General features: G+C 40.8%; 1 protein-coding gene across 3 annotated transcripts in view; it reads left to right on the top strand.

Annotated features, from left to right (window-relative positions):
- The window catches only part of MBOAT2 (membrane bound glycerophospholipid O-acyltransferase 2), a 184,674-nt gene that overhangs the window by 133,980 nt on the left and 37,409 nt on the right, over positions 1-13,285 (top strand). For all 3 annotated transcript variants that reach the window (XM_080387861.1, XM_080387860.1, XM_080387862.1), the window contains one exon: positions 11,088-11,183. In XM_080387861.1, coding sequence (XP_080243987.1) covers positions 11,088-11,183 — 96 coding nt within the window. The remainder of the gene's footprint in view (positions 1-11,087; positions 11,184-13,285) is intronic.

Below are 13,285 nucleotides of genomic sequence, written 5' to 3'. Positions count from 1 at the left end.
GAGTGTTTGTGCCATGACTTGGACTGTCATTCAGTAGTTAATTTTCTTTTTTTTTTTGTTTTCCTATTGTTAACTGGAAGAAGGAAGAATGTTCCAAAAATAAATGCAAGGCTGCTTTTGTAATGGATTACTTGTGTACTTGCATGCAGCAATCTACAGGTACTGATTCTTCCCACCATCAGTCTGAAGTATTTCCTTATGTGCAGTAGGACTACTGTATGTCACAAATAACTATAATGAGTAGAGTTTACTTTTGCTGAGAATTGGTTTCATGTCATGCCATTTCTATTGCATGTCACTGTTTTTGTGGATTATCTCAAATACCCCCCTGGAAATGGTCAACAGTGTTTCTGTCACATGGGAGAAAAGAAAGCTGCATGAAAATAGAAGTTGCCATGCTGTAATCAGGAGTAACCTATGTCAGGCTTCATGGAGAAAAGAAAATGGAGCTATCCACAGGTTCTCTTGGCTGGAAGGAGGAGACAGTTGACTTACACTCCTGCGGAATCACATGTAGAGACTTATGATGAATACTGTGACAGTGGTGAAGTTGATACATCGTGTGAATGTTACATTCACATGGGTGACACAGTTGTGGGTGTTTACTACAGGCCACCTGATCAGGAAGAGGAAGTCAGTGTGGCCATCTACAGACAGCTGGAGGGAGCCTCATGGTCACAGGCCCTGGTTCTCATGGGGGACTTCAACCACCCAGATATCTGCTGCAAAGGCAGCACAGCTAGGTGTACACCACCCAGTAGGCTCCTGCAGAGCATTGATGATAACTTTTTGATGCAGGTGGTGGAGGAGCCAAGGAGGTGAATTGTGCTCCTGGACCTTGTACTCATAAACAAAGAAGGAGTGGTTGGGGATGTGAAGGTTGGGGGCAGCCTTGACTGCAGTGACTATGAGATTGGTGAAGTTCAGGATTCTGCATGGAAGCAGCAGCACAATAAGTAGAATTGCAACCCTGGACTTCAAGAGAGCTGACTTGGGGCCTCCTCAGGGACCTGCTTGGAGCAGTCCCATGAGTTAGGGCTTGGGGGGGGGGGGGGGGGGGGGGGGGTGTCATCCAAGAGAGCTGGCTAGTACTGAAACATCACTTCCTGCAAGCTCAGATAGGTGCATCCCTATGAGTAAGGAATCGAGCAAAGAGGGTTGGAGGCCTACATAGATGAATGATGTGGAAAAAGGGCCGGGGAATATAGGAATGCTGTCAGAACATGCAGGGATGTGACAAGGCTGTGGTCTGTTCGGAATTAAATCTGGTGAGGGATGTCAATGACAACAAGATGGGCTTCTTCAAGTACATAAGTGTGGAAAAGGATGGCTAGGGAAAATATGGGCCTGTTGCTCAATGATGTGGGTGCCCTGGTGTCAAAGGACACAGTGAAGGTGGAGTTACTGAATGTCACCATTGCTTCAGTCTTTACTGAACACAGTTTCACCCCTCAGGAATCCCAGACTGTGGAGGCAAGAGAGGAAGTCTGGAGAAAGGAAGACTTGCCCTTGGTTGAGAAGGATCGGGTTAGAGGTCATCTAAGCAAACCTGACACCCAGAAATCCATGGGCTGCAATGAGATGCATCCCCAAGTGCTGAGGGAGCTGGCACATGATTGCTAAGCTGCTCTCCGTCATTTTTGAAAGGTCATGGTGGACAGGAGAGGTGCCTGAGGACTAGAGGAAAGCCAGTGGTCTCTCCAGTCTTCATGAAGGGCAAGGAGGATAGCACAGGAAATGACAGGCTGGTCACCCTAGCCTTCATCCCTAGAAAGGAGTTGGAACAGCTCATCCTCGATGTCCTCTCTTAAGCATGTGAACAAAGATTATCAGTAGTAGTCAGCATTGTTTCATCAATGGGAAATCATGCCTGACCAACCTAATAGCCTTCTCTGATGGAATGATGGGAGAGTGGGCAATGTTGTCTACCTTGTCCTCATCACGGTTTTTAACACTGTCTCCCATAACACCCTCACAGGTAGGCTCAGGCAGTGTGGGTGAGATGGGTGGGCAGGGGGGTGGGCTGAGAACTGGCTGAGTGGCAGAGCTCAGGGGGTTGTGATCCACAGTGCAGAGTCCTGCTGGAGGCCTGTGGCTCGTGGTGTTCCCAGGGGTCAGTACGGGGTCCAGTCCTGTCCAACTGACTCATCAGTGCCCTGGGTGAAGGGACAGTGTCCCCTCAGCACCTTTGCTGGTGACACAGCACGGGGAGGAGTGGCTGAGACCCCAGCAGGCTGCGCTGCCATTCAGCGAGACCTGGGCAGGCTGGGGAGCTGGGCGGAGAGGGACCTCATGGAGTTCAGCAAAGGCAAGTGGAGGGTCCTGCCCCTGGGCAGGAATAACCCCCCGCACCAGTACAGGCTGGGGCTGGCCTGCTGGGAGGCAGCTCTGCGGGGAAGGGCCTGGGAGCTCTGGTGGGCAGCGAGGTGCCCATGGGCCAGCAGTGTGCCCTGGTGGCCAAGGCCAATGGGACCTGTGCAACCTGCTGTGGGTGACCCTGCTTTAGCGGCGGGTGGGACTAGATGGTCTCCACAGTCCTTTCCATCCCTGACTGTTCTGTGATGTTTAAGATATGAAATTGTTGTGTGATTGTGGTGCTTTAACTTACCTTGGGGGGGGGTGGGGGGGTGGGTGCATAGAAAATTGGGGAGAAATTAAACAAGTCATCTGAAGGGATAGGTCTTTCTAGGTTAAAGCAACGTTAAGCATCAGAGCAAAGCAGACATTTCATTTAAGCTGTATTTTAAGTAAACTGGATTTTTCAGAAAAGCATTTATTCCAGATATTGTGCTGCTTGAGATGTGTGTCTGATTGTGAGATGGTGTTGGGGTAGGTGAGCTTGGGAAGGAATAGAGCTGCATCTCTGGTGGTGCAGGTCAGGCCAGGTGTGGGGCTGGCAGTTGACTCAGTCATCAGTTGAAATCAAAGAACTGTTTTGACTCTTTCCTGAAGGCAAACCAAGAAACAGGGTGGGAAATGGAGTACCATCACATTTTCTGATAAAGTACCTTTGTAAAAGAGGGCGTTTTGTTTTGAGAGGTGGGTTAAAAGGAAATGCAGCTGTGTTAGGTTGTTAATACAGACTCCCGGCTTTCCTTTGGTACTGGAATCATTCAAATATTCCATTCCTGTAATTAAATTTGATTCCTGTGGCCTTCCACTTTGTGTACTCCATCTTGCAGGGATTTGGGTTGTTTATTAATCTGCTAGCTGCTCTGTGTGCTGATTCTGGCTGCAGAACCACCTCAGCAAATCATATGCGGTATGTTTCCCAGCTGCTACCATCCTTAACACATGCAGAAAATGTCTCCTGGCCGGCGGAACACAAATTCCAGCTGGCATCACCTCATGACTGAGCAAAACTTCCCCCTCTCTCCCTGTGGTGTTGCAGTTGTGCCCTTTGTCTCAGGTGTTGTGTCTCCAGGCAAGGATGTGGGATTGCAGCAGAGCTTGGGGGGCTGAGACAGCTGGGAATCCGTTCTGCTCTGCAGCAGGGAAGGAGCAACAGCTGCAGCACATGGGGATGCGCATGGGGTATGAGGGGGGCGTGGAGCTAGAAGCAGGGTGATGAGTGGGTGAAGGAAAACAACAGTTCTTATCTTTATCCAAGATGATAATTTGCCAAGTACCGAGTTTACAGCAGTAGCAGGTTTAATGATTGACCTCACTGTGCTTTTGCCAGCAGAGAACTTGTTCTGTTTTACTGGCTGAGAGTTCTTGTATAAAGCTTTATGGTCCACTGAAATAAAATGATTTAGTCTTGCAGAATATTTTGTGTTACTTGGTTGTAGTTTACACTTGTTAAGCCATTATGACTAGTAGGGCTGTACTTCAAAATAGTACTTCCACTAGTCCTATTATTGTCAATGTTACATAGTAACATCTTTATTTCCTTAAAAATACGAAGTGTTGCTGCCCAGTTCCTAAAAGGAGACCCGTTTTCTGGCTATGTGCTCTATGGGCTTCTGGTTTGTGAAAGTAAAGGTTCTGGACATGTTTCTGACATTTGAAAGAAGCTTACTTTATCAAAGGGCAAGGATAAAATCACTTCCATGCTGTGATGCTAAAACATTGTATAGCTGTGGAAATATTACATAGAAAATTGCATAGAAAAAATGGATGAACAGATGTAAATTCACAGCGCCAGCATAGAAGTGTTTGTGGAACTTAGCAGCCGTTGTATTTCTAGTTATGAGTACTCATCTTTGTCAGAAGATGTGTCAAGAATTTCCTTCCTTTATCTGGGCTTTGTAAGGCTGATTGCAGTATCAGGGAGTTCTGCCTTTACGTATTTTGTGTTGTGAAGCTGTTAGGCTTTCTTATTTGTGCATGTTTTTAAGTGCTATGAACTACTGTCAACTTTTGAAAAGATAAAGGTCAGGTCTGGTTCTCTTATCTGTGTTGTTTGCTGTCACACTTCCAAGAGATTGCAGAAATAGGGGTTGAAATGACACTATGGTTTTTAAAGTGAGGGAGAATTTAGGTGACCTCTCATGTCTCACCTCAGCTTAACGTTAAGATTTTGGACGGGGTCAGCTTCAGCTCTCAGCTTTGAGTTTGGTAAGGGATCAAATCAGTTTTTCTATTCTCACCTTTCCTGGTTCCATGTTCCGTTGGAGATTTATGGGAAGAATGAAGTACACAACATGTTTCTTCCATCCCAGGGAAGAAATGAAAGCACCAACACATCCTAACCCACTTCATTGTCGATTGTTTTTCCCTTGTAGGAGAGCCTGAAACTGATCTCATCCTTGAGACATTACAGACTGGGAGGGAGCATGGTGAGAGGTTGGAAAGTCAGAGAATGTAAACTTAGGGAGTATGTGGAAATTACCAACCTTTTTAGTATGCATTTTTGACAAGAATACCTGTGTTGTATTGGTCATACATTAATGTTGCATTTGGAATATGGCCTGTAGTTACAAATGGAATAATCATTTAATTTGGCTTGGTTCAGGATTCACTTTAGGAGGCCATTATGTTGCCACTATGTAGCAAAACATCAAAATGCATTAGGCAAGTGATAATGCTTGCAGAGAATCTGTAATAAACAAAACTAGCAAAACCATTGCAGCTGGTTCTGGGTGCAGTTGAGCTCATGAAGCCTTGTGTCCAGTGGCTTTGTGCGGCTTTCTAACTGCATAGACTTGAATTTCTTCTTGTGAACAATGAAAACTAACTATGCTTATTAGAATTTAAACAATTACTATAGCTGCATTTTGATAAGAATTCAGTTTTGACCCCAGAGACTTTAATAATATTTTTTTTTTTAGTTTGTTTTTTATGTTGACAGAAACAGTAGGAAAAACAAACAAGCAAGCCCAGACAGTAGCTTTCAGCACAGGGCATGGGAAAACACAGAGGCTATTCAAAGCAGTATAACGTTACGCGGTGGACAGGTCTGCCTTTTGAAACTGAATAATTACACATTTTTAAAAAAATAAAATCTGAACATAATGGAAGGAGTGGATCTTGACTGGATAGGAAACCCTTATTTCAAGGCTACATCCACAGTATGTGCCAACTAGCTGGTGAAAAAGTGCCCCGGGTTGATTGGTTTATTTAACTCTTTCCCAGCACAATAGCATACTGTGCTGTCGACCTCCGCTGCATGGGAAGAGCCTAAAATAACAGAAGCTGTTCTGACACCTCCCAAAGTGTTCTTTTGTCAAGGGCACAGTTCTATTTGTGCCACATTTTGTGCAGAGATAGGCGTGGTGGGTACTTGACCAAATATTTTATAGCTAAGATGTGGAGTCCCCCACAAGTGTAAAATGAACAAAAATGCAACTCCCACCTCATTATGCAAATACAGTCAGCTGATGTTATGGTTAGCCTGGGCCCCTGTGCAGCCTGGCTTGCCTGTCAGCGGATACAAGGTTCTAAAATGAACTTACAGTTGTTCTTATAATCATAGAAAGGTTTAAATTAGAAGGGATCTTGAAGATCACCTAGTTCCAACCCCCTGCCATGGACAGGGACACCTTCCACCAGACCAGGTTGCTCAGAGCCCCATCCAGCCTGGCCTTGGACACTTCCAGGGATGGGGCATCCACAGCTTCTCCGGGCAACCTGTGCCAACATCTCACCACCCTCACAGTGAAGAATTTCTTCCTAATGTCCAGCCTAAATGTACCCTCTTTCAGCTTAAAGCCATTACCCTATGTCCTATCACTACATATGCAGATAAAAAGCCCTAAAATCTGTTGTTTGCGTTTATTTATTTTTTTTTTTTAATAAATTAAACAGAAGTTCTTTTGATGAGCACCCTTCTGTAGAGTACTGCTTGGAGAGGATGCTGATTTAGTATTTTCAATATATTTTATTTTTATATATATTAATATACTAATATATCAATATATTATATAAGATAATTTTATACCATTATTTGTAATTATCTTAATATAATTCATATAATTGCATTATTATAATATGCATTTGTATAAATATAATCTATTTAATTTTTATATTCATACATTAGTATGACATATATGTGTATAGCATGTTATACATTATATTTTATGTATGAGATGTTAGACTATACCTTCAGGAAACTTTTGATTAGTCGATATACTTCTTTTTAAAGGAATGATAGAATTTTGTGGATAGAACATATTAAATATTATTTTTACTGCTCTGGGAAGTTTAAAATAATAAAGAACTAAAGCATAATATGGCAGACTTGTTTAAGAAAAGCTCTCCTGTATAATAGGTTATCCACTATTTGCTTAGAATCTCTTTAGTTTTTAAACTTTAAATCAGAAGTTAGCCTTATCAGACAATCTGTTCTGCTTTCTGCTACTTCAGTACTGCAGTGTCTCTCAGACACATCTGACTTCGGTGCATCTGTTGATAGATAAACATATTCTAAATGAATGTCTTTGTTTTTTTATTGTATATAATACAGTATTCATGGCAGGTCAGTTTATCTTAAATTTATTTGTAATAATAACAACTTTGTGACTTGTTTCTGGTTGTTCATGTCCAGTGTGAATGACTTCTGTCGTTCTGCTCACAACAACATTATTCAGAGTAGCAGGTATAGAGTAACATTGACCTTTAAGACCAGGGGTCCTCAAACGTTTTAACCAGGGGGCCGGCGCACAGATGCAGTGGCAGGCAGTCATCTGCGGCTGCTTGGTTCCCCCCCCTAACCCCCGGCGGGGGGGGTCTGTAAATACCGGGGGCCGGATTGAGGGCCCTGGGGGGCCGTATCCAGCCCGCAGGCCGTAGTTTGAGGACCCCTGTTTAAGACCAACTACTTTTCTACAGGAAGGGAAAATTTAGTCTTGGGTAGAACTGTTGCATTCAGGTACACCCTATGATTAATTTCATTGTAGTTGGGTAAAACTTCATGTGGTTGAGCTCTGCAAAACCTTACTCAATTTTCTGATCTAAGGGGTGTTTTTGGTGAATGAGTCTTTGAAGAGGGTAGGAAATGTGGTAAGAGTACTTTAGAAAGTTTTCCAAGCATTGTCAGATATGTTTTAAAATTTTTGAAGTAAAGCTGGATTTTTACAAATCTGCAAATGACACCACAAACCTGCAGGAGAAACAACAGGAATGATGCAAGCTGTCATAAACCTTTTAAATCTCCTTTAAGGAGAACATGTTGCTGTATTTTCCCCGGCTAAATGACATTTCTCAACAACAAGGGATGTCATGTGGCATGGCTAATATGCAGAGATGCACTTGGAAGGTGAAAAGCATTGTTTGGGTTGCAAGTTCCTGTGTGTTCCTCATCAGTTAAAAAACTGTTGTCTTCCAAGCTGTATGTGACTTGGAGCTGACATAGCTGAGAGTTAAAATTCATAGTTGTGTTTGGTGAACGCAGTGTAGCAGCAAGTTTCATTGCTCTGTGGGAAGACAGCTTTTGTTTTAGATTGTAAAATGGAATCTGGAATCTCAGCAAGACTGTTAAGCGTCTTCCCCCTGCCCCTTCCGTTTCTGCACTGTGACTTCAGCGTGGATATTAACTGAATGTTGCAAGAAATCCTACCATTTCAGTTATGATGGCTAACATCTATTTCAGAGGGTATGTGGAAGTCCCAGGTGGCTGACAATTTGGTCAGCAGATACCAAACCCATATGCTCCATAAACACAAAGGCAAGAAAGGTTTGTGCTCTTTCTGTTGCTGTTCTTTCTAACTGGACTTTTCACAGAAGTTGGAAGGCACTTAAACCACAGGAACCTGCAAGTGATGTAACCTTTAAACTGCTCTACATGTTTCACTGTGGAATATTCAGGTAGCATTGCAGCCTCAGTCCGTGTTCCTAAGTGCAGGATGCTACAAAGTGGTTTAAACTACTTGTATTAGCTATAAATACAATCTTTCACTTTTCATGGAACACCTGTGTTTGATTTGCAGAAGTACAGAGCACTTGCGTCTGTGTGTGACTGAGAGGTACTAGAGCTGTCATCTTTAAAAAAATCTAAATTCACCCAGAAATTGACTGTGCATCTCCCCAGTTTGGTATTCAGACCCACGTAATCTTTTTCCCAGTTTCCTCATGTACATAGAACTGGGGTAAGATTGACTATCACTGCAGTTAATCTTAAGAGGAATGTCATTTTTATGAATCACTTGAATGCGTGGAGAATAACTGAGGAAGTGCTCATGAGGAAATCCCAAACCTCTTGAGTGCAGCATGTGGAAGATATGCAAGAAGTAAAATCACTGGATATATCTTGAACTTGAATGCAAACCCTTTAAAAGGTATCAAGAATAATGACCTGTTTTTTGAAAGAAATGGGAATTTGTGGTTTCATGTTCATAGTAGGCTGCAGGACTGTATTGTAATGACTATGTAAATTCCTAAGGTGTCCTGAATTCTCAGTGCTTTTCTTCATTTGGGTTATTTGTTAGTTTTTCTTTAGCTGTACTTGCCAGTGTAGCTTTTCTGCTTGCAGAAGGAAGTTTTGTAAAGCCCTGTTTAAAAACAGTGTAAATGTTTCATGACTTAAACTGTATAAGGTAGAAACTGGTGTCTGTTTTCTTCCATCTGAGTGTGTACACTTAATCCACTAATGTATAAACTGTGTTTCTTGTCCTGACAAAGTATATATTGCTGCTATGGATAGCATTTTAAGGTATAAAAGCTGTAGTTAGCATTACTTCTGTAATTCTGTTTGTTCTAGACCTATTGCAATATATTGTGAATAGACTGTTGTTTATAAATACATGATCTTGCCAGCGGGGATAAAATTAAGATTCTTTTAAACCTACAATATTTAATTTTTTCTTGGCTTTTTTTTTTTATGGTATCTGTGGGTGAGTATGTGTAGGTATCTGTACACATAACAAGTTACTTTTAATCTGATGCTGTTTAGTATATAAATCAAGAGGCTGGTAAAGCTGAAAAGCTTACAGAATTTTTAGTGAATGGAAGAACTGGGACTGATTTCAGTATGAGAAAGTATGAGTCAGTTTCACACTCACTTGTGTGAAACCTGGGTGATTTTTTGGTGTGGGTGGGTTAGTTTTTCTTAAAATACCTTAGGAAAATTTTAATTCCAAATTTAAAAAAAAAAAAGTTCTACATTATATCTTATTTCTGATATCTGCAGTCCACTACATGCTACTTAATTGTGTTGAATTGTTTTACTTGCTGAAATAACTGGCTCATAATTAGATCAAATTATTCTGTAATTTTGTTGGATGCTTGTTATAAACACTTTTGTACCAGTTACCCACCCAATATAATACTGTTTCTGGATTTTTAATATTTATCAAAATGGAAAGTAAACTATTGCTAAAACAGGCACCCTAAACCTTTCTTCAAAAAAAGAAACAAGTGTGGTTTAATGTAGCTACTATTATATAAGGTAATCTGTAATTTGGAAGCTAGATGTTTTAAAATATTAAATTGTTTATCTCTAACACAATTTTAATTAAAGGTTAAACTGCATGTGTCCTGTGTGACAACTTTTAGATTGAAGAATAATTTCTAAGACTTTAGAATTTATTATGTTAAAACTTTTTTGCAAAAATGTCTATTTGGAAAGGAAAGTAAAAGCATGTTCCAAAGTCTTCCTATAGAGTCCCTCACTATTTCACCTAAACCCAGTCCTAGTCATAATTTTCCGTTTGATGTATGAATATTTTCATTCTAACTGGACTTTGAATGTGTAATATGGCCTGCTGTAGGGGTTGCATGTTGGTCTTGTGAACATGAAACAGGTACTTGATTTCATTACCATGAATGTTTCTGAAGTTATCATATGGAAATCTTCACGACTGTGAAGTTTATACATGAATTCCTGAAAGATTAGTCCTAAAAGAAAGTTCCTGCTGGCATTCACAATCCTTTTCGACTGCAAAGAGTATCTGGCACATTTCGTGCAGCGTACTGGCAAATCAGTTCTTACTGTTCAATTGTTGTACATATTAAGAAGGCAGGAGGGGTAATCCCAACCCTGATCTGAAAAGATGATATATGAAATTAAATGTATAATACTTACGTAAGGTGGTTCTTATCTGTGTTTTTCTTATATTTGCTGAAGATCCGCTTTAACAGGAGGCATAAAGGCATCCTGTTCCTTTTACAGTCATGTTTTAATCTGTGTATTTACAAAGTAACTGCTTTTTCCAGTTACTTTGAAGACAACAGTAGTGGGATTTGTGGTGCTGAATTTTGAATGTATAGAAGCACATGCAGTGGAAACTGATGTATAATTTGCTAAACTTCTATACTCATATAGACAAAAATTAACTTGAACTAAAAAAAAAAGCTTAACAGATTAATTTACGCTTTATAGGACTTCCAGTTTTTACAGTGGTGCTTGAAATTATAAATCAAATGCTTTACTTACGTGAATAAATGTTTTGGCTAATGACAACAGAATTTGTAAGTTAGTACTGCACACTTTAAAAAAAAAAAAAAAAGTCTATGTGCTTGCATAGAAAATAAATACTGCCAAAGAAACCCCAGTCAGAATGGAGGTGAGTTGCACATTCCAGTTATCTAATAGTCACTAGAAAGAGCTGGAGACTAGACTCTACTTAAGGTAGTTTATTCAATGGAGAAATGTTTATGGTTTTTAATTAAAAAGCTTTCTTTTTTTTCTCTCCCCATTTTCTTTCCAGGTATTGCTTTGTTTTTGCTTTGGGATACCTCACTGTGTGCCAAATTACTAGAGTCTATATCTTTGATTATGGACAGTATTCTGCTGATTTTTCTGGGTAAGGAGAAAATCAATCTTTCCGTCTTGTCCTCCTAAGGGACACTGTCTATTATGGTTCTTTTTCCAGGTTAAGTGTGTCAGTCTTCTGAACTTTGGGAGAAAGCTCTATATGTGTGTATTGGCACACATAGAAATACATATGTACCTATGCTTTAATCATGCAAACTGAGAATTTTGGGAACAGTTGTCTTGTTAGAACCACAAATGCATTGTCTGTTGCTTTCTGTGCCTGTCTGAAGGGCATAAAGGATTTGGTGGCTGTGGAAATTTTTTTTACTTCTCTTTCTTCCTCTAAAACTTATGTTACCATGCATGATAACATGATGAAAGTTGAGTTGTATCTGATGTATTTGCATGCCTGGCACAGTCTGATACCACAATGTGAGGAAAATTGGAATATTTTATGGTATTTAGCTTTTAGCTTCTTTCTGTTTTGGTTTTATGTTAGGTGTTCCAGAAAGAGAAAGGTAAGGAGAAAGGCATCTGTATGGTGTAGTCATCACGCAGCCCTTGGACACAAGACATTTTGTCTGTATGTGCTCTCATTTTACGTAATGAACTTAAACCTATATTTGACTTGAGCTGTACAGCAGTAAAACAGAATTAAATAGGTAAAGTAAAAATAAACTATATTAGTGACTGTTCTTTATACTGCAGACACAGAAGTGAAGTACAGCATTTTGTATAAAGAAGTTTGCTACTGTGATGTGCTGTAGATTTAAAGGAGGGTGTGTATTTTGGAAAAGAGAGACTAGCAAATGCTCCCCATCTGATTTAAAATAAAAAATGCATTAAATACTTTTCAGGAATACTATGAATGGCAGTGGGTCTTTGTAGTTTTGTGTTACCTGTGTTGTGTTGCAGAGTCGTTCTTGTTAGCCTTACTGCTTCGCAGTCTTCATTGGTAACAGGCATGTAGTTCAGGAACTTGCAGGCTGAAGCCAAAAGCCTTTATGGTTAAGTTCATAATTTCTGTCATTTTTAGCTGGGTCTTACCTTCTGAGACATCTTTCTACATGTTTGCCTACATCCAAGCGTCTGCCTTCAGCCAGATATCTAAGTTCCAAGTGTAGTCAGCAGAGATCTGATTGGTCTGGACAGTAGAGCATTTCAGCTGACCCACCACTAAGTATCTACCTTGATGTGAACTGGGTCGCTTGCTGGACGCCCCTGACTCCATTGACTAGATCTCCACTGGCTGTAATGAGAGCTTGCAACACAGACATACGCATAAAGGCACTTTAAAATTAGGTTTACTGATGTTGAATTAGATTTCACCATTAAAAGTGGACCTGTAACCCAAATGCTGTCCCCTCCAGTTCACTGTAGGGCCAAAGCATACAACCTTGGCAGTGATCGAAGCTCTGAGCTGACTCTGAAAGCAGTGTAATTGCACTTGTTGTTTGCTGCTTTCCAAACTGTTAGTAGAACTTGAGAACACCACTGCTCAAACGCAACTACTGCCTTCAGATAGCAGCTGTCTTTGTGACTGTCTTGGTTTGGTGTTAGCTCAGAAATTCCTGCTAGGTCTTAACGTGTCCAAAGACTTAGGAGACCTGTGCCCTGGATAGAACTGTACTGAAGCCTAGATCCAACTCTGTACATTTGAGCTGCCTGATTTAAACCATCCTTTCATGCACCAGTTTGATGTATGCATATTGTATTAAATGTCTGGCGTATACTCTGTCAGCTCCCTTGAGTCATGAGACAGAGGTTACTTCCAAAACAGGAGCAGAAAAAAGAATTGGGCTATCTTCTGTCAATTTTCTCAAGTTCTAGGGGAAGAGAGTAAGCTCAAGAAAATAACAAAAGCTGCCTAACTAGCTGTTGAATCTCAGTACCAGCAAGTTCTTCCAAAGGTGTTGGCATGGATTCATATAGTGGTTAGCCACAAAAAAGCTTTGAATGTCTGTTTACCTAGATATTTCTCCTAGAATACCATGCCTATCTGAGGTGGCCAAGCCCAGAGAATCTGCAAAAGCTTTGAAAAAAGGTAGCAATGTACTGACAGTGGAGAAAGCTGAGGAGACCTCATGCTGGAGGTGCAAATGCTTGTAGAGAGCTGTGTGGTCCTGGCTTCAGTATTAACAGATCCCAGCT

This window comes from Falco punctatus (assembly GCF_963210335.1).
Source record: "Falco punctatus genome assembly, chromosome: 5".
NCBI classification, from domain to species: domain Eukaryota; kingdom Metazoa; phylum Chordata; class Aves; order Falconiformes; family Falconidae; genus Falco; species Falco punctatus.
Note: the sequence above shows the minus strand (reverse complement) of the source record. Positions and strands in the feature narration are given on the sequence as shown.